Below are 23750 nucleotides of genomic sequence, written 5' to 3'. Positions count from 1 at the left end.
TCATTTCAGCCGCAGATGCAAGGGGCGGGGGGTACGACAGAAAAAAACTGAAGAGCCCGCTGTGCCTACGCGCCGGCTCACAGGGGCTGCGAGCAGGCGGGGCCGCGCTGCGCGCCGGCGGAGGGGCGCGCGGCCCCGCGGGGGCGCCGGCGGAGCGACAGCGCCCCTGGCGGAGGGCCCGGGGTACTGCGGGGGCAGCGGGAGCTGGAGCCCCGAGCTGGCGCTGCAAGTTCCCCCGGGCCGGGGGCGCTCCCGCGGTGAGGGGGGGGAGACGCGGAGTCCCACCGCGGGCGCGGAGCGGGGCAAGCGCTCACCCGGTCCCGTTATACGCGGCCCCTGCGTTTCGGTGGCGGGCGAGGAGCGATGCACAGACATAAGCCATGGGGAGCGAAGGGGGGGTGGAAAGCTCGGTGCTGGGTGCCCCCCGCTCCCATGGCCCCTCTCCCACGCGTGGGGGGTGACACATAGCCAGCCCCGGGCGCGGAGCGAACGCGCAGCCCCGCGCCAACAGCACCACCTCCCCCCGCCCCGCCAAGGTCAGCGCTCCGGCATGGCGAGACACCCACCGCGGACACGAGTGAGGTGGGGAGGGCGCAGACCCACGCGAAACTAAGTTCTTGGCGGGGGACGGGGGGCTGCAACAAGAGATGGGAGCGCGGAGTCACGCTCCCTTCGGGGCGGCGGGCGGCACTCCCGCGGCACAAAGGGAGCCCCCAGGCAGCCCCGCAAAAGAAGGGCAGCGCGTAAGGACCCCCTCGGCCCGCCCCACGCCGTCGGGGGCTGCAGCGCACCGGGGAGAGGGAGCACCGTGCCGGGAGCGCGGAGCCGAGCCTCTGCACCGCGCACGGCCCCACGCGCGGGCAGCGCTGCCCGCAGCCGGGAGGGTGCTGCAGGAAAACCTACGTGGGGACCACCCGGGCAAAGCGGCCCCCTGCGGCCCCCGGCGCACCCTCCGCACTCGCGGGGTGCCCCGCCGGCACCCTACGGGGGTCGCGGACACGTGTGGCGGAGGCACCGGGAACCCTCCCAACCGCCGCGCTCACTCACCGGGGAAGCACACCACATCATGGAGCACGGAGCTGGTGATTTTCAAGAAAAAGATCCACCAACACGGTTGCAGTAGCCTCCGCATGTCCAAAGCCGCACATCGAAAGGGGAGAGGGGCTAAAATAATTAACGCACAGGGGAGGAAAAAAAAAAAAAAAAGAAAAAAAAGGAAAAAAAAAAAGGAAAAAAAAACTTGTTGAAAATAAGTTTCTCCCCGCACCCCTCTTCCAGCGGGAGAAAGCGGGGGGCTCCTACTCGCCTCCTCAAAGGGGAAAAAAATCCCAGAGCCGCGGGGCAGGGGGAGGACAGCGGCGGCGGGGTGCGGGGACACCCCGCGCGGCGGGGCGCGGCGGGGCGCGGGGCGGCGCGGCTCAGGCGGGCAGCGGCGGCGGGGCGCGCGGCATGCCGCGGACGGGGCGCTCAGAGCCGCCTCCGCGCACGGGCGGGCGGGCGGCGGTCAGCCGGGGCCCCGGCGCGCTCCATCCTGCCGTACAGGAAGTGGCGGGCGAGCCCGGATCCTGGCGGAGACTTTAAAGCGGGGCGAGGGAAGAGGGAGAGGGAGCGCGGCGCGGCGGCGAGGCGAGGCGGCGGCGCGCCGGGCGCCCCGGCGGCGCGCCCCCGCCGCCCTTAAAGCGGCCGCGGCGGCGGGGCGGGGGCGCGCACGGTCGCTCCTGTGCACGCACCCGCACCCGCACCGCTGCCCGGCGCTGCACCGCGCCCCGCGCACTGTCCGCGGAGCGGCGGCGGCGGCGTCCTCCCCTTCGCCTGCCGAGTGTGTGGTGGGGGAGGGGGGCGCCGGCGCAGCGCCGGGCGGGGGAGAAAGTGCGTGATGGAGCCGCGCTAATTCACCGCCGGGAATCTCGGACGTTGCGCTCTTACCCCGGCGGTACCCGTTTGAAGTTACTTGTGTCATTCTGCCGCCCTCGGTGTGCCGCAGGGGGCCGGGGCTTGGGGTTGGGTGTCCGTGTATGTCCCCCAGCTGTGTGCACCGTCCCGTCTATTGCCAGACGTGGCCGCCCCCGCCCCCCGCCCCGAAATGATACAGTTCTCCTCCATCCCCTTCTGTGCTCTGTATCACGCTGCGTATTGCCAAAGATCCCCCACAAAACCATACAGCTGAATGCTGTGCTGGGTATTGCCAGAAATTCCCACCAAAACCACACAGCTTTTTTTTTTCTTCCCCCAGTACTGTGCATAATTCTAGGTATTGCTAGAGCTCCCCCACGAAATCATACAGATTTCCCACCCCCCCAATAGTACACTGGGTATTGCCAGAGGGCCCCCCTCTGCACCCCCCACCCCACATATTTATTTAATATGCATTGTTCTGGGTATTGCCAGTGATTCCCTAACAAAAATGCTGGGTTTCCCCCAGTATTGCACACTACGTATTTCCAGAGAGCCCCCCCAAAGTGAGATAGTTGACATTTTTGCAGAGTCAGGCGAAGGCTGTCCCAAGGCACTCTGCATCCAAACCTTGATCCACAGCACACACACACACCCCAACCAGTTTCTGAGTGATTGATAACTTTGCACAGGAAACAGAAACAGAAAATGGTGTGAATTCAGGATGAGGGGATGGGTGTTTGTACTTGGCATTTCCTGGCGGTGCTGTGGTCTGCTGAAGCTTAAATTTCATTCAGAAGTAGTTTTTGTCTGTTTCTTTGGTAATTATTTCCATTACAGGGATTCTGTTTCAGAAGGGAAAGGGTTTGGCAGGGGTTTATCAGTGCATGCTATGCTCAGCTCTGGCTCTGTCATTTGCTGTGACCATCTCTCCTGCTTACCTGCAAACCTTCCGCATCTGTGGTGTTTTCAGAGGGGAGGAGATGGGCAGCAGGAGGAGAGCAGAGGAGGAAGATTCAGAAGCCATATTTTCTTCAGTGGAATGGCAGTGATTTTCTCTCCCCCTGCCTCAGCTTAGGGATCACTACAGCAGAGCCCTCAGGGCTTGAGTACTTACCACTGTTGTGCTCTGACTTTTCTGGAAGAGGCTGCGGCTTTGAGTCCATCCAGGTTTACCCCACGCAGCACGGGGTGCCAAATCAGTGGATTACACTGCAGCCAAAGGGCTCCTATTTAGGCGGCATTCGTAGGCTTTCCTTTGACTTTCTGTCCACAGCCCAGGTTGTGCCTGCCAAAAATTAGTTGGAAGTTAAAAAGTGCAGTCCTTACTAGGCAAAACTGTTTATCCCAACAGGGATTTTACCAGTGTAAGGGTTTAAGGACCTGATTAGGAGTTCTCTGCCCTTGAGGGCACCACCCTTTGAGGTGTGCAAAGAGCAGAGAAGGCACTTGCGTAAGGATTTATTTAAATCAAAGCAAAAAAATTATAGGCCCTGAAGGAAGTTCTTATCCAATTGATTGTTCATTAAATCATTTCCCAAAACAGGTGGAGTTTGGAGGTTGGTTTCAACTCTCATAAAAACAAAGATAAAACTTCAAGGGCTACATTTCTCTGAATTTTTTGTTCCTATGAAAACCAAAAACAAAATCCCCACCTGCCTTGACCTTTTGGATTCTGCAGTGACATCTGGGCTCAGATACTTATCTGGCTGCTCCAGAAAAACCTGCAAAATATTCCCCTTTCAGCAATTGATTCCTAACTTTACTGATCTAATGCAACAGACAGGTAGGCAGGCTCTCCTCTAGTACTGAGACTTACCTCTTCAAATGATGGCTCCCTGGTATCATAAGAGGCAATCTTAAAGTGAGTCTCAACAGGTTTCATTACATGAGAAAAGTTATTAAACACTATTGCAATCTCACAAAAGAATAAAAGTAATGGATTTTTTTCAAAGAGAAGTTTGCATCAATATTTTTCTCACTGATTCAAAATCCTCTGCAAAAGCTGATATGTACACCATTTTACATTTAAATTATGTTTTTACAGTAGTTTAGGGTTTACTATCCTGGAAAATGACAAATCTGAAACTGCCTCCATGTCTTGGAATTGGGGGAATTCTATGTATTCCATCCTCAGAGCAAACATGCAAGTAAGATACAAAACACACAAGCAGAATACTGTGTCCTGAGGAGCACAGATGACTCCAGATCTCTATGAGCTGCTGAGGGAAATTTTAGAATGGCAGTGCTCCCATCACAAACCAGAAGTGTTCAGGCTGGATATTCACAGTGGTCCCCTCAGGTCTGAACTTCTGGAAACAAATCTGTAAAACCCCAATGTCAGCACGGACAGCTTGGTTCAGCATGCTGTGGTACAACGTGTACAATGACCCACTTTTCTCAGAGTGGCAAATCAATCATTGCATTGTCACACATCAGTTTAGGAGCTGTAGTGGGGGAAGTAGCTTTGTTTCACTTTAGCGGTTTGTGTGGGCAGAGAAATGGAAAGATGCTATGATGGAGATCCAGAGAACAAAATTAAACACGGTTAAATGAGAATCCATTTCCTGCATGCAGTATCTCTTTGCCTGCGGCACGCTGTCTATCAACAATACACAGGTACAAATTGGCCTGGAGATGTATCTTTAACTATCCAAACAGAGAAAACTGCATTAGCAGCATGCTGCTCTGCTGGACTGGTGCCATGTGACTGGGGAGAGTGTACATTAGATAGGAGAGCTGATTCTTTCCCAATGACTGAAGTACTGTGGTGTGATTAAAATAACTGCTACTGTATGAAGAAATTGTAAAGGGACATTATAATACTGTGGAGTTAAACCAGATGGGTGTTCTGCAAATCTTGCAATATTTACCGTTACACATAGTGGGCGCTGTCAAGGTGAAAGGGATAGGATCAGCATCTCTGGTTTGCATGGAACAGTGCGTAAAAGATAGCCTTTATCTTTTTTTTCCTCCTGTTTGAACAGGTAATATTTTTATGCTGCCTTCGTCAACATATGGGCATCACTCCTGGGAAAGAAATGAAAGTCTGTTAATTTATTTGATCAGACATGAAGAAATAATAGAAAACTGAAACGAAGACTCACATTTGTCATATGTTTGAATTAGTGGAAAGCTGAAGAAAGCACAAAAATATTGCAAGGAGTTCAAAGATGAGAGGGTTTATTGAATTAGAAAAAATATTAATAGCATTAATCATTTCCAAAACAGGCTTCTTAACATCTATAATGACTATATAAAGGATTGGGGAATAAAAATCAAAGAAAGAAATCAGAAATAGAAAGTCACACTTTTTTGTGTTTAGAAAGAAAGGGATGAGTTTTCACTGATTTACGTCCAGCCAGCCTCACAGGAATGGTTAACCTGTGGGGAAAATAGCAGGTGAGGATCCAGCTCTGAAAGGATAAATCAGCGTGAAGTACAGAGAAGCAGCTGCAGTTCAATTATAAGTGATGTGAGGTATAAACTTCCAGGTTAATTCAAGAGCCCTAGTTCCTGTTTAGCTTTGCATAAAAAGGAAAAAAAAAAAAGGATGCTGAACTTGGAGTTTCATAAATTGTATTATTGCAGAGTTACTTTCTCGTAGCCTCAGGACAGATGCATTCTCGGAGTATGCAGTGAGGCTTTGAAAGTCTTAACAAGGCATCTGAGGATCTGCTGAGAAACAGAGGTGGAGGGCAAGCAAAGCAGCTGTGATAAAAAAAAAATTAAAAAAAATCAATGTAATGATAGCAATGAGCTGTGTTGTTTGATTTATGAAGACATAAAAATGGATTAACCCAGAGAGGCAGTTAAAGCAAAATGTATGAAAAATGTTGATGGGTGATGCAGACTCTAGGTACATATGTTGTAAGGTCAGAGATTACTGAAAGTATTATTAGGATGCCTATCTGTAGCACTACCAGCATTATATGAATGAGAGTATCTGAGCACTGATCCTCCAAGATGTCCTGGCTGGGCAGTGTCCCACAGGGTTTTGCACAGGGTTCTTTCGGAAGACCAATAGGTTTATTTTCGTGTGGTCTACAAAAAGAACCTCCACCTTAGGGTACCCTTAGGCTAAATCATTTGGAATAGACACTTGGTCACATGCTGAAATATCTACTGGAAAACTTCAACTTAATCTTGAAGTCATCCAGCTCTTTTGTCTCCTGAAATGGCCTCAAAATGACTGTGTTCTGTAGAAGTGCATGTAAGTAACTGGTACAGTGGAGGGTCAGACTGAGTAGCAATGAGTTTCTCTCTTTCAAAAGCAGCTGTAGTTCAGAGTCCTGTGGTATGACCTTGCTAGGGCTGTGTGTGTTTAATTCACAAATCCTCTCTTGTTAAAAGAAAAGAAGAAAAAAAAATCTATTATCAGTGTAGCAGTGAGCAGAGCAAGCATGTTAATGAATGGAGCTGAAGGATGAGCATGGAAGACCCCGCTTATTGTCCTGCTTGTCTGTTACCATCTAAGTAGCTCACCGGGAATATATTGTCTTTGCAGAATTTAAGGTGGAAACTAGTGAGACAACAGACTTATGAACTTCTATTGTTGATGAAAAAATTGTTTATAGGCTTCAATAATATTTGGGTTCAATGTATGTCTTGGGAACATCAGTTGCAGAAAAGCAAAAATCTCTTTGAATGGGAAGGCTCTATCCAGAATCTATGTTTTTAACGCTATTATGCAGCTTGCTAGCAAGATAACTGCAACTGTCAATTTTTTTCTACACAGTAAAGTTGACTCAAGGACAGGCAGGTTTTGCAGGCAGCATGAACTCAGGCTGAATATAAGCTGCTGTAAGGAACAGCATGGGTGCAGTAAGCTGGACCTAGACATATTATAGACACAGTTCATAGGAGCAATCTTCTTGTCTCTAATAACCTTAGCTGCCAGACCCATTGTGTTCCAGAGAACTCAGAAAGTCAGCATCACAATAGGATATCTACTTTTTTAAAGGCCTCAAGCATTACAACCAAAGCATCAGACTCTACCTTTTCCACTATAAATAAGTTGGTGAGAATGAATAAATTTATTGAAGGTGGAACTTCCACTGTTCCTTTCCCCCTCTTCCATTTCACTGCTGCTTTCTATCAAAGGAGTTAGTGCAACATGCTCCTGCCTTCCTGCATGGATGTCAAAAGGATGTGTCAGAACCTCCTTGTGAAGGATAAGTCACATGTGTACAGTGGTCTCAGTTGGAAAGGCAATAATGGCTCTATAACAAGACATGACCTTTTAATATAAACCCATTGCAAATGGTGTCCAAAGCCAGACCTCTGAAACTGCTCCACAATGAAGACCAATCCAGCAGGCTGCAAAAAAACTTTCCGAGCCAATCCCGGGAGAGCACTTTAAAGAAAAGAAACATCTGTTCTATAAATGGTAGAACCAATCTCCAAATCTGTTTAAAGAAAGAAAAGAAAGTTAGAGAGGAACATTTGCCAAACCTATATTCTTTCAGAGACAGACTCTTTTTGAGTGCAAGTTATAAGATGATATGCAAATTTGTATGTTCTGTCCACCTTTTTTTGTTCATAATATCTTACAACAGCTTGTACAGATGTGAATAATTACATTCCAGGGAGAGAACGTGTTACAGGAACAAGTAACCTTACTTTATTTTGGGCCTCATACGTTGCAATAGAGAAATGCAGTTTGCAGACTGCAGCATAGTTCTGGTTTTGCCATTCCTCTTTTTTTCATAGATTCGTGTTTTGGAGGGGGGCTTCTTATTATCATTTACTCAAATACAGGCTTGTGTGAAGCTCTCTGGATTTGAGTGTGGACAAGCCGTACATTAGCTAATACGATTCCGTGAAAAAGGGATTCCATAGCCAGTGCCCCAATCAAATGAAGAAGCGTCAATATTAGTAAACCTTCCAAAGAAAAGGATAAAATCAGATACCCACAGTGACCCCACAGACATGAGTGCTAGTAAGATCAATACATATCCATAAGCACTGATGGAAATAGCTAAACAACAACAACATATCTAGGCCACTGAGGTTTGGCAGTACAGCACACCCACAAAGTATCCTCTGTTTTCTATAGTTATGCTTTCCATTCCCTTACTCTCCAATCAAAGATCAGTGTCATGAGCATGAGCTACTTGTCTGAAACCAGTTTCTTGCTGGAGTTCATCTCGTCTTGATGTCTGGTCTAAAAAAGGTTTCTTGGAAGTGTAAAGATGCCGTCCAAAAAGTTGAACAAGCAGTAATCCAAACCCCTGCCAGCTTACATCCTTAATGCAACTGAAATGATTTTCATTCATCTTTTCAATTGTCATCAAATATAGATCCACTGTAGCTGGGCACAACTCCACTGACGTAAATGACCGGGCATTCACTTTCTTGGAACTACACCTACTTGGATCCAAGTCAAAGTTTTGCCCATGCAAGAAGGGATGTGACCGAATACCACAAAAATGCGGTTGTTCATTTCTACAGTGTTTTGCTACTTTGAAAGACTGTGCCGTTATCTTTTCTACCCAGATTTCATGTTCATGATGCATATCTTTGTGCCATCAAGGTCTGGTGGTTACAATGCACTGTGCTCATAGCTACAGTATTGGAGGGTTTAAAACATTTTAGAATTTCAGCATCAGTTTTATGTTGATTTCAGAAGGAGAATGGGAGAAGAAGATGCCAAGTTCCAGAGAACAATAAACACTTCGGTCCAAATTCTCCCTTCGTCTGCACTGTTGTAAATCGGAAGTCTCTCCATCCAGATGACAGGTAGATTTGAGTCGGTATAATATAGGACAGAGTCGAGCCCTTTAATTTGGAAGAATACAATTGCTTCCTCTGGTCCATGCCCAAGAAAATATATTTAAGATACACAATAGATTGTAGAAGAAATTTTAATTAACAGTTTTTTACAGGAGTATTGGGTAAAAGCATTCCATTCCGGACTGAAAACTAGGCTTTCAGAACTGAGCCGAAAAGGGGAATGTTTATCATAAAATGACTGGAAGAGGAGTACTATTAAAATGTGTTTGGAACCTTGAACTGCTCTGTTAATCCACATGAATTTATAATTCCCAGTTTTAAAATAACTAATGATGTCCAAATAGATTTTAGCATCTATTAAAGGTATCATCTTAAGACACATTGTTGGGGAAAAAGGAAACTGAGAATAAAGATGTAAGACTAATTCATGGTAAAGAAATACGAGACCTCATAATTCTTCCCAAAGTATCACAGTTAGTAAAATATTAATTTTTTTTCTACAGCAGAAACACAACAGAACAACATTATTCTCCAGCGGTCAACATTAATTGCAAACTGATGGCCACTTCTGAACGTGGGAGTCTTCACTGGGCCACATTTAATTATGTTAACTGCCGGCATGTCAGCCTGCCCAGCCCTGCAGCCCGGCTGGCTGAGCCGCCGTCTGCGGCACCGGCCGGAGCGGCCGTACCACACGGGGGAGTCTCGCTGCCTGCGCGGAGAACTTCGTGTTGCATTAATCACTCGCTTTGAAACCTGATTTCTCTGTACTGCAGCTTTGTCAGTTTGTCTGAGCGATAACACAAGACCTGCAACACTTGGCAGGGCAGAAAACAAGGCCTAAACCATGATGTTTCTATAAATGAACTGCTTATAAGTAAGGTGGATAGGATTTTGTTGGTGGGGAAATCTGTGTCAAGCACGATTCTCTTTATCAAACACTGTTTAAGCCACAAAGTTGCCTGGTATTTCCATATAGAACACTAAGAAGGGTTCAAGAAATATCAGCCATCAGGTGATAAAATACTCCAGATTTTATTTAATCGTTTAGGAAGGCAGGGGGTGTGGCAGGTTCATTGCATGGCATGGCAACACATTATCTTAGCACAGCGAAAATGGAACAACATTGCTGCAGCAGGATTAAGGCATTTCAAGAACACATTTTTCATTGCAGTATATAGCACAGCCTTCTACCATATAGTTACAGGAAAAATGGGCATGGTCCATGGTGTGGGCAGTCTCTGGGTACACCTAGGTTTTAAGGAGCCTGGTATCTTGACAAAACACACCTTTTGTGAAGTACAGGCTATGAGCCGTGGACATACAGGCGAAAATCATGGACATACAGCATGAAAATCATCTGAGGGGGTGAACCATCCTCATTCCACGATTCCATCTCAACCCAGTGATGAGGCTCCTGAACAACGCGCAAAGGGAAGTGCTGACAAAGATCTCTCAAGAGGGCACAGGTTTTCCAGCACTGCATCAGACCATCCTAATGAGCTTTCTCTTGGATTTTTATACATTGTTCTTATGACCTTACCATGCCACACAGGAGACTTACTTTGCCAGCTCATTGTTACCTGCTACTAATACAGACTGCTGCTAGCACAATATACTATTGTCCAGCAAAACAACAGGTACTGACAAACACTGTTTAGTGAGTATCGGCTACCAATTTGAGAATGCCAGGGTTACTGCTGAACAATACCAAAAGAGGTCTCACTGGCTTCTTCTCTCTCCTCCATTGAATGAGCTGTTAATAGACAAGCTGTTATAAAGAAAAAGAACTAAATAGTTTACAAGCTTACATTTGAAGGCCTGTGAATTGCATTAGCTGAGCCAGCTGAGTAAGAGCCAAGGCAATCTCCCCACGATTGTAGAAAATGTGGCATTGAGGCATGTGGAGGGAAAGAGAGAATGACAGGGACCAGGTTTACAATATGCAAAGCCGGAATAATTACTGCTTTCTGTGGCATAGAATTTTTAGCTGAACTACGATATGGAATAAGCATCTCCTTTAAATGCACAAGTATGTGTGTGTGTTCATATTTTAATGCTTTCTTTTATGCAAATATTATTTTACAGCTTTAACAGAAACTCTTTGAAGTTAATTTTTAATTTTTCCCCACTGGACCTTTCCCCCTCCTACCTCTCTCTCTATGCACAGGCCACTCTCAGTATGAGCCATGACCATGGTTCTTTTTTATTACTCACTGTTTTCTTTGGGCCTAACAGTTATGAACAGGAATGTGAACTACTTCCAATTCAATTACCTGGACAATTATTTGGGATCAGTGAAACTGGAATGTGCAGCTGAAAAGTTTTTGGAACCCCCTGGTTACCAGCCAAGAGACTGACAGAGTTCTTTTTAAATTTTTTTTCTGTTCTTTAACTTTACCAGAGACGTAAAAGTTTTGAAAAGCAAAAGAACAAGACAAATTAATAATAGAGAAACAGAAAAATTGAAAAGTAAAGAATGGAACCCTCAAATCATTCATTGTAAGACATTCAGTGGCAGAAAAGAATGAAAGAAAGATGAAGGAAAGGACAGTTAAAAAACAGCCACCACTGAACAATGATGATTCAAAATTTCTAACTTCTAAGGAAAGCTCAAAAACATTTAAGGGTGTCAGATTTTCACAGAAAATAATTATTTTGGATCAAATACATTGTTCTAGAGAATCAGGTTAAAGTTTTCAAACTGCTTACAAGTTTTCATCTTTACATTGTCCTCCCAATTTTATACAGTCTTTGGTTAGAAACAAGCCAGGCGACATCTCTAACCTATTGCAATGTCAACAGACTGAAATCCTACAGTAAGAGCTGAGGTGTCTGGTTTAATACATCCTTTACAAACAACCGGAGGAGATCAGGCAATTGCTGAGAGGATATTCAGCAAACTATAGCTGTGGCTTTTGCCATAACCACCAGTAATGGGTAGCTGGGTTTGATACTTCATTTATAGCCCAGTTAAACCAGACAGAAATCAGCCTGACAGGAAATACATTTCTGGCTTTTTAAAAACAGACCTCTCGGTACATTATCATATAAATTGTTCACAAACTGGACTAACCTTCGTCAGTGATCCAGGTAACAGCTTTTCTAGTCAGACTTGAATTTTACCCATTAAACTTTGTCTCAGAATCTGAGTACCTTTACCACAGAGAAACCTTTCAGTCATGCTAACTTAAGAGTACCAGCCATCTGTTGCTTACATCTGAAAGGAGAGCATTAGTCTATCTATACTCATCCAACATCCCTCTACATGAGGTGAGAATTTCTGCCACTGTTTTCAGGCCACTGGCAAAACTCATGTTGACTTCAGAAGGGACAGACTAGTCAGTCCTGCTGACTTGTTAGCTGCTCTCTTTGGCTTCCAGTCCTGCAGTAACAGTGTAGATGAATCAGCTTCTGGAATTATACTCATCGGAGACCAGACCAAGTGGAGATTATGCATTTTCAGATCCTCGATTATGAAACTTTTTCAAGTACTTGCTGAGCAAAATTCCCTTTAAAGGCTTAAGAGAAACCAACCTGTCAAGGGCAGTTTGTTTCAGTAAAAGGCTCAGGATTTATCTAATCAAACGGGTACTGGCCCCTTTTGTTTTGGTGGGTTGGTTTTCCTGAGCTGTTCAGTTTGGCCTCCTGTTGGATCCTTTCATTCAAGTTAGTAGTTTCCTCAGGTTGGCTGATCTTTATTTCTACTTTTAATATTCTCTATTGATTTTATTGTAGTGCACTTACACGCTGTTCAACATTCCCCTATTACTGTAAATAAAATGAGATAAATAACTTGGCTTTCTTTTTGCATTTAAAATGTTTGGCAGCATACAACTCCACCCTTAATGGACCATTTCACCATGTTACTGCCAGAATGCGTGAGGGCAGCTCCTGAGATCTGCATGCCCCTCACATGTCACTAGTATACATGCTAGTTAGATAAAGCTAGCTTGGAGTCTGCTGATATTACTGGCTGGCTTTATCTAGCAAGCAGAGGTACCAGTAGCATCTGTGCATCTGTTGGATGTGCAGATGGGGGCAGCTGCCCTCTGAGACACTGGCAGTAATAGCAGTGTCAATACATGCATCTATGACCAAGCAAGATATTGCTTATCTGCAGTATATGTGAAAGTCACTGAGGCTCCTGTTTTCAGATCAAGTAGGTGTTATTCCTATCTATCACTTACAGACTTTGGCTTAACTGGCCACTTAAATAACAACAAGATACAAAACACAGCTTCATCTTTCTTTCCTCTTGTTACTGCTCTGTGCAGGTGTTCCTCTGCCCTGGGCTCTTTCACTGTCCTCAGGGAAACACCCAGCACAGTCAGAGTATAGAAACTTCATTTCCCTTTGCTAGCAAAAGTCATAGAGCATTCCCAGGACACACACTCCCTTCAGACTTCTTAGTTTTGGTGCTGTTACTGGCACAGTTGGAGGTCAAAGCAACTGCTGACAGCCTGAGGCAGCTTCTCAAGTGGAGCCTGCAGCCTGCGCTGGGATTTGCACCATTGATGTTTGCCGTCAGTGCTGGTGGTATGTGGCGGTGTGGGCTGCAAAGCAGACCTAGCCTGAGACACCAGCCTTGAAATGGGCCTGCCCTGTGAGCAGACACATTACTGTAGCTTGTTCTAGCTAGTTTGAGTATTGATAGCATAGCAGCTGACTTCAGCTGCTTGAATGAGCTTCAGGATCTGCTGGAGGTTCTAGAGTTCTGCTTGAGCCAGCACGGGACCATCTTCATTGTTATTTTGCCCTGCCCAAGACAGATAGGTCTGAGTTCTGCCTCCATGAGTTCCTAAGACTGACTGCACCAGGTCTGAGAGGCTCAGTGTTGATGTCCTCTACCTCTGCCAAGGTTAGATATTTCAGCCTTGCTGCAGGCGATGTTTACTCATCTTAAAGCCCTTGCTTTCACACATAGGTTCTTTCCTGTTTTGTCTGTAAGCTAGGACTGAAGATCAAACCTGGGCAGACGTTCAGATCAACACTGCCAATAGACAGCTTTATTTGATCTCCAGAAATACACACCCTCTTGCAGATGTGTCTTCCTGCTGTGCTTTACATGGCTGCAGCCAATACAGCCTATAAAACAGACCTTCACATGGGGCATGTTCACATCCAGAGATGCTGAAACAGTGCCAACATTTTCTCCAATGTCCAAAATATTAAAGAGTTTAGTGTGACTTTACTGGTTTTTACTCATTTTTACTTAAATACACACCTGAGATATAAAAAAAACTGTGTTCTTTTAAATTCGATCTTTTAAAAATAAATCTATTTCAGTTAGGTATTACAAACCGTTCTGAAAAAAGCTGTGGAATATCCTTGTAAATATTTTGTGAAAACAAGTAATTAAAGTAGTCAAAATAATAAGTAAAAATCCCATTACTTGAAGAAAGCACATAGAGTAATCAACCAGGGTAAAACCAAATAAAATTAATGTAAGTTAGAAACTCACGTATATGCTGTATTGTATTCTTTGGACTGAACAGAAATGCATGCTGTGAAAGGGTGTTCTGAACTCCATTAAAGAGTAATCTTTGTACACAACAGTAGTGCTGTGCAAATAAATGTTGTAAGGCAAAATAAATAAGTTTTGAGAAATGAATGACTTCTGCAGTAGTTTGCCAATTAATTAGAACAAAGAGGGAAGTCTAGCAGACAACACAAAGAGATAAATAAGGAAGACTTCAACTTGCCATAACAGCTTTTGCTATTCTCTCTCTACTTTTTGCAAATTCTCCCTCTTGTAAACTTTGTGGGATTTTCTTTGGAGGGGGAAAGGATCCAAGAGGATGCAGTAGCAATTTTGCTCACTCTTAAAATGTTATCTCAGGGTCTTACCTCAAAAAAGGTTAATTGTAACTTGATCCTTATCACAACTTGTTCTAACAGGGTGATGGAGTGTGAATTGGAATGGAAAAAAATTAGAGAGGATTTAGCTAAGTTGCATATACTCAAACAGCAAGATCTGTTCCCCTACAGCAGTTAAGGCATTAACCAGTGCAATTTCATAATTATTAGTTACCATCTCTTAGAAACTGTGGAGGTAGGTCAAGTCCCATAAAACTGGATGAGGGCAAATATAGTACTTGCTTTCACGAAAATGGAAAAAGAAATTGCTCAAGAAATCATGGACTTCTCATCCTAACTTTAAGCAAGCTATAACTGGAAAGAATAAATTACAGATTTTAACATTTGTGAATGATACCATTTTGGGAAGGACTAGAAATACTATAGCACTACAATTAGAACTAGTGCTCTTGATAAACCTGGGAAATGATCCCAATTCAACAAGGTCAAATTCACTCAAGTGAAATAAAAAGAACTACATATAGGCAGGAGAAGCCAAATTCTCCACATACCAAAGAGGCAGCAGAAGCCTGGAAGATCTGAAGGTGATAACATCCACAGTAAATGAGAAGTGAGATGTACTTGTAAGAAAGCAAATCTTGTAAAATGTACTAACAGTAGCGCAGCTTGTAACATACCAAACTTTGTTACTCTGCTGAGCTCAGAACTATTGGAGATTTACTAGTTTATACTGAATCTGGCTTAAGTACTAAGTATTTTAAATAAAAGGTTCAGTCCCACTGGGCAGGAACAGGAATAAAAAGAAACCTGTAAATGCATAAGCTATGAGAAAAGTTTGGAGAAACTGAGTTCGGTTTATTTACACAACTGAAGGGAGTATGGTAACAGATTTCCAGTGTATAAGAAGCTACTAAAAAAAGATAGTAATTCATTATCCACTGAGGTAAGGTCAAGGAAAACTGCTTTAATTTCCAACAAAGGAGATTTAAATTATCTTTCTAACTATAAACCTAGGTAAGCGCTGGAACAGACTGTCTGTAGAATCTCCATTACTTGGGTTTTTAAAGAACAGATTAGATAAAACAGGTGTCAGCATTGCTGGGCATACTTGACCTGCATACCTCTGCAGAGGTGGACTTACACCACACATCCTTTCAGGTCCTTGCTAGCCCTGTCTTCCTCAGCTCCTGAAATGCTGTAATTGCATAGTTTTGTAGTTGCATATACACCCTAATTTTAACTAAAAACAAAGACACAACAACAACAAAACAACAAAAAGAAACTTGAAAATGTGGATCCTAGCATTTCAAAGATCAGAGGTAAGTCAGTCAAGTCAATATCTTTTTGCTTACTCTGATGATTCCAGATTCAGCTGAGTTTTAACAGAGGTATGGGACTTAGAGGCATAGAAATGCTGAAGGTGGGGAAGGTAGAACTGGGGAATAAGCAATACCTATTCTGCTACCCACCCTCTAAGAGCCTTCCCTGTATCTTAATCTCCCAGAGAAGCTGGGAAGCTCTCGTTCTTTTTTTTCTACTCCCTGCTTTTGCAGGGAGAGTCCAGGAAGGGACCCTATGAGATGCATGATCAATAACATTTTTTGGAGCTGAAAGGATCACACAAAGGGATCTCTTTGATCATCATGGCCAGCATTTCCGTGCTCTTCTCCAGCACCACACAGTCTATGATTCCAGACAGAGGATCCCCAGAAAAGAGTTCAGAGGGTATGTAAAGGTAGCAAGAGAGGACAGCAAGAGAGTGTCTTAGGCAGATTCCTCCCACACACTGGGAGAACCCATTCCCCACGCAGTGGTGTACTAACACAGTGTAATTTGCAGGGACAAAAGTGGTAGATTCAGCAAACATTGGGAGGTAGTTTAATATTGCTTCAACTATCCTCAAGTACTATTTTTTCTCTATGTTCAATTATGTTGTGGATTTATTGATAAATAAATCAAGTCTCTGCTTGCCATTTGCACACTGAGGGAAGCCACAGTTGAGTTGCAGAATTTCAGGAATACATTCATCTAAGCATGCAAAATTCTCTGTAGTCTTTGAATCCTCTTGCAGATAAACTACTCTTACCATATTTATGGTGTACCAGCTTTTCAACACTTAGTTTATAATCCATACTCCTCAGCCCTTTTGCAAATAACTTCTATTTTGCCCTGAAAGGCAGTCTATCTCAGCTCATGCAGCCTATGTGTTTGTGCCTGTCTGCATTATTTACGTCTCCACTAAAGACATTCCTCTTTTCCATGTTCTTATAATGGTGCCTATCATGCAATATTGGGACCGCTACTTGTTGTTGCTCATGAGAGTTTATCCTCTGCTTCCATCTTTATGGTATAAGCTTTCAGCACACAGTTTTGAATTGTTGGCCCTCCAGCAGAGTCTCATTAGCATTCCCACAGCTTCACGTGCCAGCAGCAGAGGTCCATTTCACACATGAGTTATCAGAGGTGTCTGGTGATGTTTTGAGTTTGATCTGAGCTTTTCTGAATGATGCTTTTTCATTTTGAAAACTCATGGTGTCGATATTTACTTCTAACCCGTCATAGTTTTCTAAGTTCCATCGAGCAAGACATCAAAGATAGAGCCTACGCCATATTTTTCTTGCTCAGTTACACCGAAATGTAGATTCTCTTCAGACAAGCTGTAAGTAGTGATTCCTAAATATTGACTCTTTAAAAATATCTGTATTCCATAGCTGAGGTAAGAAGAGAAATATATTGCCCTCTTTTTCTTCCCCACTGTGTTCTGACCTCAGCTAAGAAAGATCCTTCCCAATCCTATCCATGCTGAGGCTCAGAGGAGCACACCATGACATCAGGCCAGCACTGGCTACCCATTTCATCTCCTCTGTTAGCTCTGTGACAACAGCTTAGTGCAGGTGGCCAAGCATGCACATGAGAACCACAGGCTGTCTTAGTGATTAAACTGGCAGGAGGCAATAACTCCAAGTCCTCCTGCAACCTCTTATTTTGTCATGCCCTGCAGAGAGATTGTAGCCATATTTCCATTTCTAGCACAGCACCTTGTGGTGAGCTGCTTACACATTAAAGTAATGCCCAATCCCTATAGCAGAATACACCTGGGAAAAACTCTCCTCCCAGGAGTTACAAGGGAAAGGCTCTTGGGTTTTCAATATAAATGTTTTAGTAAGCTATACAACCCCAGAGGAGGAGTTTGCTACCCAATTCAGTCTGTTGGTACTTTTGTCTGAACTAACCAACTCTGCTTTTCACTGTCATTTGTAATTACAGTCTATTAATATTTTATATTACTTTAAAATCAGGTTTTAAAATATTTAAATTAACTGGGGCTGGTGAATTAGATAGCCAGAAATGCAAAACTGAGCTTGTCTAATCCTCTGTGCTGCTTTTTCCAGCTTTTAACTATAGCCCAAACTCTCTCATTTTCTGTAGGATAAACCAACAGGAGATAATTTTACTTGTGACATAGGAATGGTTAGATTCAGTTAGCAATGTTTTATGTTTTCTTGCAATTATTTCAGCTAACTAAAATTGGACTAACCCCTCTGAGTATTCAGGCCGCCTCAGTATGAAGTAGAATGGGTGGGCACCACAGAGGATCTGCCTGAGCCTTGTAAAATTTCACAGTTACTACTGGGATTCATCTGTAAAATGGGAACCTGTTGTGATATATCCTGTAGTCATGCTGTGTGATGTGTCCCATGCAGCACTCCCTGTATTTCCTAAACACTACTTCAGCAATAAAAGGATTCAGTGAATTCTCAGAAGACATCCCTTCCCATACTGTGTCTAGTGACCACAACAGGGCCTACAAAGGATGTTTCCAAAGTATTTTGTATCACAGATATGTCGTGGCAATTGCCAGTATGTCCCAGAAATGTGCTGCATCCTATAGTGACTACTTGTAGGAATAATCTCACAGACTGCATGCTCAAACTTAAGTTTGATAGACATAAAGGAAACTTCAAGAGCTGAATGTTAGTACTTATTAATGTTATATTTCATTTTACCGCAGGCTTTGGTAGTGTCCATGGAAGATTTTGGATGTACTGAAATGATTCTGCAGGCTGTTCGTCATAGAATCATGGAAACCAAAACAACAGTTGAAGTCTCTGAGAATTTTAGGAAGAGTAAATAAACCTGTTGAAAGTGTAAGACAACTGTTTTTTCAACAAGTGTGGAAAGAAGACAGCTTAGAGGCCTTGGGTGTAAAAGGTGAGGGAAGCGATAATGCTTATCAAGAATTGGGTTTTAGGAAGTTTTTTCTTTTCTTAAGAAGCTCAAACAAGCCATTGCCTTTAAAAAATAGCTACTAGTCTAAATTTCAAACCAGATACTGTCAGTTTTATTCAACAAAGCTGTCCGTTCATCTACCAGCTTGTGCAGTGAGTGGATCTTTCAGGAGAGGAGGAGAAGAAAACAATCATGGAGGAAGGTACATTCCTGTAAGCTCCATTACCATTTATAGAGTTACCTCATATTCTTTTTAATAATGAAGTGCAAGGTAATATTACAGAAGCATTTCTGGTATGAAACTCAAAGATACTGAACACTAAAATGCAACCGATACCTTTCAATTATTTTTGTAGAGCTTAAGCCGGTGTGAGGCCTGTGCATTGTCTCACACACTTGCAGCTCCCAGGAAAAGAGGAAGTTTTGGGCAAACACATATTTAGGAACTTTTCCTTAAATCCAGTTCTTTCACTAGATTGTTACCTGATGTATTATCCATAGGCTGAAGCAAGCTACAGTTTCCCCTAGCATCTCACTTAAGCCCTAGAAATAGGGTTTATTTCACACACAGTGACTAGATGGGAACAGGGAACAGTATGATTGATTTTCACTGTGACAAAAGCCACCTGGTTCTCCCGGAGAGAGGACAGGGAAGAGGAACCAGACTCCCTCTTAGCTGAGCTCTTCATCTGTTTCTGCTTTACTAAAGATTATCTAAGGTCATTTTTCCCCATTTTGACTCTGCAAGTCATGCTTCGCATTCAAAGGAGATTTGTCTCAGGATTGTAATCATGGCATAAATAGAACTATGCAGGGTCTCCCTGAATCTGCATTCACTGAAAAATCCCATACCCAGCATGTCTATGAGGAACCATTCAACCAGCTGACTAAGTGCATAAAGCATTTGAAAACACTAGCCTTATCTCCTCAAGAGTCGACAGCAAAATGTATGGCCATGTTGATTTTTCTGGCAGCTCTAGAAATAGTGCCTGCTGAGCAAATAAGGTCAGAGTGGGTGGGTGAAAATAGATTGTTCTCAAAATTTGGCACATAAAACTTTAAAAATGCTTTATGAACAGAAATCTTTCTCTCAGGTCTCGATACTGCAAAAGCTCATGTGGGTAGACCTCTCAAGCTCATAAATTCAAATATCTGTTTATACTTTTGCAGGGTGGGGGTTTCGGCTAAATAAAAGAAGGTGAAACATTAGCCATAGGAAGTTTCGTATTCAAAGGAAGGTATCTGTGCCTTTCTGTTTATTAGTTTTCTTGTGAGCAAAATACTAACTAATATTTTTCATTTGCCCACACTTTCAAAACTTAAGAAGCAGTTCCTCTAAGGCACTTGTTTTGATTTTTCTACTTAGGTATTCTAGGAACTTGCTTAAATCATTTGACGTTTGTGTTAATAACATAAAATCTTAGTGATCTGAAATCTTTATATAATTAAGCAAAATAATACTGCTCCCTACATGGAACTAAAGTAGTTCAGGGAAATTCTCAGTGGAAATAGGGATGACTCATTCCTCAAGCAACACCAACAATTAAGTATACATAAGCTATCAGTTCCCAATTGGAAAAAATGGGGACATTTATATAATAAAGGGCTTTCTTAATCTGTGTGGAAAGATGATAAGGTATTTGTACCAGCTGAGACTGTATTCAGGAATATGTTTACCAGTACTCAAGTTTATTCTCAAGAGCAGCATCCAGTGAATAAGACCATACTGGCGGTAATTTTAAGCCTCACAGATTTATAAAATCATTATGTTGTCAGTCCTTTCTGATGCCAAAGTCTGCATGCTGTGCATTTAAATTCTAGGATGAAGGACTGAAAAAAAAATATCTACATTTAGGTATTTAGAACCAAATAGGAGTTGTGATTTGGGCAAAATCCAAAGAAAGAAAATCTTCTAAAGAAAAAGAAGCCTTAGATGCTATAAAGTCTGTATCTTCCTGGTAGAGGTATATAATTTTGAAACTCTGTATGCTATTCAGCCTCTTCCTTTGGCATCAGCATGCCCACTTCATTTGTCGTGGCTTGAATCTAAGGTCTAATCACAAATATGTCATTGCATGCCTTGTGCTGGGTGATGGCCATTGTAAGCAGCAACACAAACCCTTGGATGCATTTAGATCACCTCTGCCATTTGAGTTTTTGCCTATCTTGCTGACAAAGAGAATCCTGTGTGGAGGAACTCAACAATTCCTAACTTAAAATGCCACCAGGGTTCTGTTCCAAATTAATCATGTATTGGCACCTGTCTCTGCTCCAGACCAAAGCTAATCAGCCAGTTTGCAAACTGAAGACTATGTGGGTCCTTTGTATCCACGAACAGGTGGCAGTGGGCACAAACAGGCTAGCAGCGCTGCTTGGTGCCCTAGAGGCCTGTTTTTCCCCCAGCACAATTTGGAATCCCACGTTATTTCTCTCTTGTGGTATTATACCATTTTCCACTGAAACCTCATATTCTTCTCAACAGGTGGGGACCAAGGCTGAAGGAGAGGCAACTAGGGTCACAGAGAACGCCATGAGGGCTGGAACAGTCCTTTGGCTCCTGCCTACCAGATCTCCCCTCTGCACAGTGGGGCAGCAGCATTGCCCCACTGCATGGTGGTGTGAGGGGAAACACTGCACTGTGAGACTTTGAGATACTACAGGGATGGGACTGCACAATGACCAGAGCCAGGCACCTTTTTGTAACCTCTCTACCGCAAGTGCTTACATCTAAGAGCTGCTCAGCTGGTAACAACAGCTTTACTGAACCTACGGTTTTATGAACACCAGCACATCATCTGTTCTTTCATCCTTTGGTTTTTTTAGAGGCAGCTTGTCAGGAAGCACAGTGTCTATTAAACATGCAGCTCGACAGATATGGCTCTCTTGATAGCTAACTTCATTACATGTGTGTGTCTCTGCTTACACAATACAGCCAGTTACACTGCTTCTTTCCTAAGGAGTGAGTTGCTTTTTAAACTGATAGAAGATTTGATCCACTGTGTTTATAGCACATATTGGATGAACCCTAATTTGCAGGAAGTCTTTACAAGTGCAAAACCTTGCTAAAACACATATTATTGAATGGATATCTTGCTGTGCTTGGATCAATGAAGCTTATACTGTGGCTTAGGCCTAATCTTACGACAATTCAGCAATTGAATCCCCTTATGTTAGGCTACTGGCAATGTTGCAGGATGCATTTTGTATCTACTGATTAACTGTGTTCAGTTTGTGCATAAAATGAAAAAGAAATCAATGAAAACACTTAGAAAAAATAAAATAGAGAGAAAGAGATTGGACATATCAAAAAGCAAAAAGAAGAAACAGCCTTGTAGATTCTGTAGTGACATGACAGATTTCCTGGAATTAATATTTTTTTCCTGGTATCCTGGAACGATTCTTAAGTAATCACACTGAAAATTTAATTTTTAAACATTTAGGGCTTTAATTCTTAAAACAGCAGCAGCTCTGGACATGCGGTGGCTTTACATAGGACCACTGCAAAAAGTCCACTGGAAAGCCTCTGGCCAGCAGACAGGACTGTGATGCTTGACAACGTGGATGTTTCATGTTTCTGAAACATGCAATGTTTCAGACAGGTTACCTAGGATCATGCAATTGTGGAGATAGGTACAGGGATGGAGATGTCTAATTCCTACAGCTTTCATACACAGCAGTAGTCAGTGAGAGGAAAGCAGCATCCTTACGCTACTGCTAAGGGGAAAAACCTTCAGTCACATCTCATGCCTTATTAGATACTGGGAACTACACAGAGGCAATCCGAGTGTAATCCACAGAAAAATAGGCAATGGTAGTTCACACTGCTCAGGGAACTACTTGTTATGAATGTGGACTCTCCCTATTTAAGTATTTTGGAAGTGATTTTCACTGGTGGATTCATCTACAAATGGAAAAAAAAGTAGGCGTAGTAGCCTAGATTTTGATCTTGCAAAGCATTCCCAGGTCTGTCACTTGGTTCTTGCTAAGTGGCTTCATGCAGCTAGGGATATATCTTAGCATGTGTATTTAATGCTTTTGAAAGGTTCTTAGCTGACAGTCTCAAAGGATGATTCCTGGGCATATTCTGCCTTCAGATATGTGCAAGCTACTCCTCTTGATATCAGGTTGAACTACCTTTGCTTATGAGAGATGTAGGCATCTTGCATTTTACCCCTGTCTCTCCTCTGTTACTTTGACATACTGGCAACCCTGAACCTTTCCCTTTTTAATTATTATTTTTAATTCTTACATGATTCTTACATGCTTGATCAAAGTGTGCCTACTGGAAGTTAGTGCTGGAACTGCAGCTGCATGAATGCAGCTTGCTTCCTTGTTTAAATCTTTTTCTTTAGACTAGCCTCAGCATCCCTTGATGATTTCTATAATTCTCCCCCAAATGCTTCTGCTGAGTACATTATTCTGTATTTGTCTATGTTCTTACACCTTGATCTGATGTGGAATTATCTCACATTGGATTTGTATTCTGGTGTCTGGTTTTGTACTTGCATCTCTTCCACTGCTTTCCAAATGTGTCTGACTTGCTAAATTGCTGTTTGGAGACTATTGCTTCCCCTCCCAAAGATCTGGATTTGCTTTTGTTTCTTTGATCTTTGGCCATCTCTTTTTGTCCACAGCTCTAGCCTTCCAGTTCCCTCTGTTATATTCTGACACATGGCATCTTTATTCAGCACCATTCAGCTTGAGCTTGGGCAAAAAAAGCAGGTACCTAGAGTAGCAGTCATTGGTGTCAGAATTGCCAGGGCTTGGCTGTGGGTTGTCACTCTATTTTGCTTAGCCCAGAGCCTTACTGACAGCTCCTTCTGATGCCACAGGAGAGGACAGGGCAGGACAAATGTGGGGAGAGGCAGCAGTAACATCCTCTTCGCTCCTCCCACAAAAGCAGAAGGTTCTGCCTTACTATGCACAAATCTCTCCTTGCTCCTCAGTCCCAGCTGTTTCCTTCAGAAAAGCAAAAATCAAATTTTCCTGCACTTCTGAGAAACCAGGAGCTTTTTTCTGATGCCACCAGACTGAAGCATGTCTGCTTTATACTTTTCTTAATATTCCCCCAC

General features: G+C 43.3%; 1 protein-coding gene across 2 annotated transcripts in view; it reads right to left on the bottom strand.

Moving 5' to 3' along the window:
- Positions 1-1667, bottom strand: part of PTPRG (protein tyrosine phosphatase receptor type G) — a 409035-nt gene extending 407368 nt beyond the window's left edge. The window contains exon 1 of one of the 2 annotated variants that reach the window (XM_055707510.1): positions 1048-1667. In XM_055707510.1, the coding sequence (XP_055563485.1) occupies positions 1048-1132 (85 nt within the window). In that variant the 5' untranslated portion in view covers positions 1133-1667. The remainder of the gene's footprint in view (positions 1-1047) is intronic. The other variant, XM_055707509.1, reaches the window with a different exon arrangement.
- Between the last annotated feature and the right edge of the window lie 22083 nt (positions 1668-23750).

This window comes from Falco cherrug, chromosome 4 (genome assembly GCF_023634085.1).
Source record: "Falco cherrug isolate bFalChe1 chromosome 4, bFalChe1.pri, whole genome shotgun sequence".
In the NCBI taxonomy this organism is placed as follows: domain Eukaryota; kingdom Metazoa; phylum Chordata; class Aves; order Falconiformes; family Falconidae; genus Falco; species Falco cherrug.
Note: the sequence above shows the minus strand (reverse complement) of the source record. Positions and strands in the feature narration are given on the sequence as shown.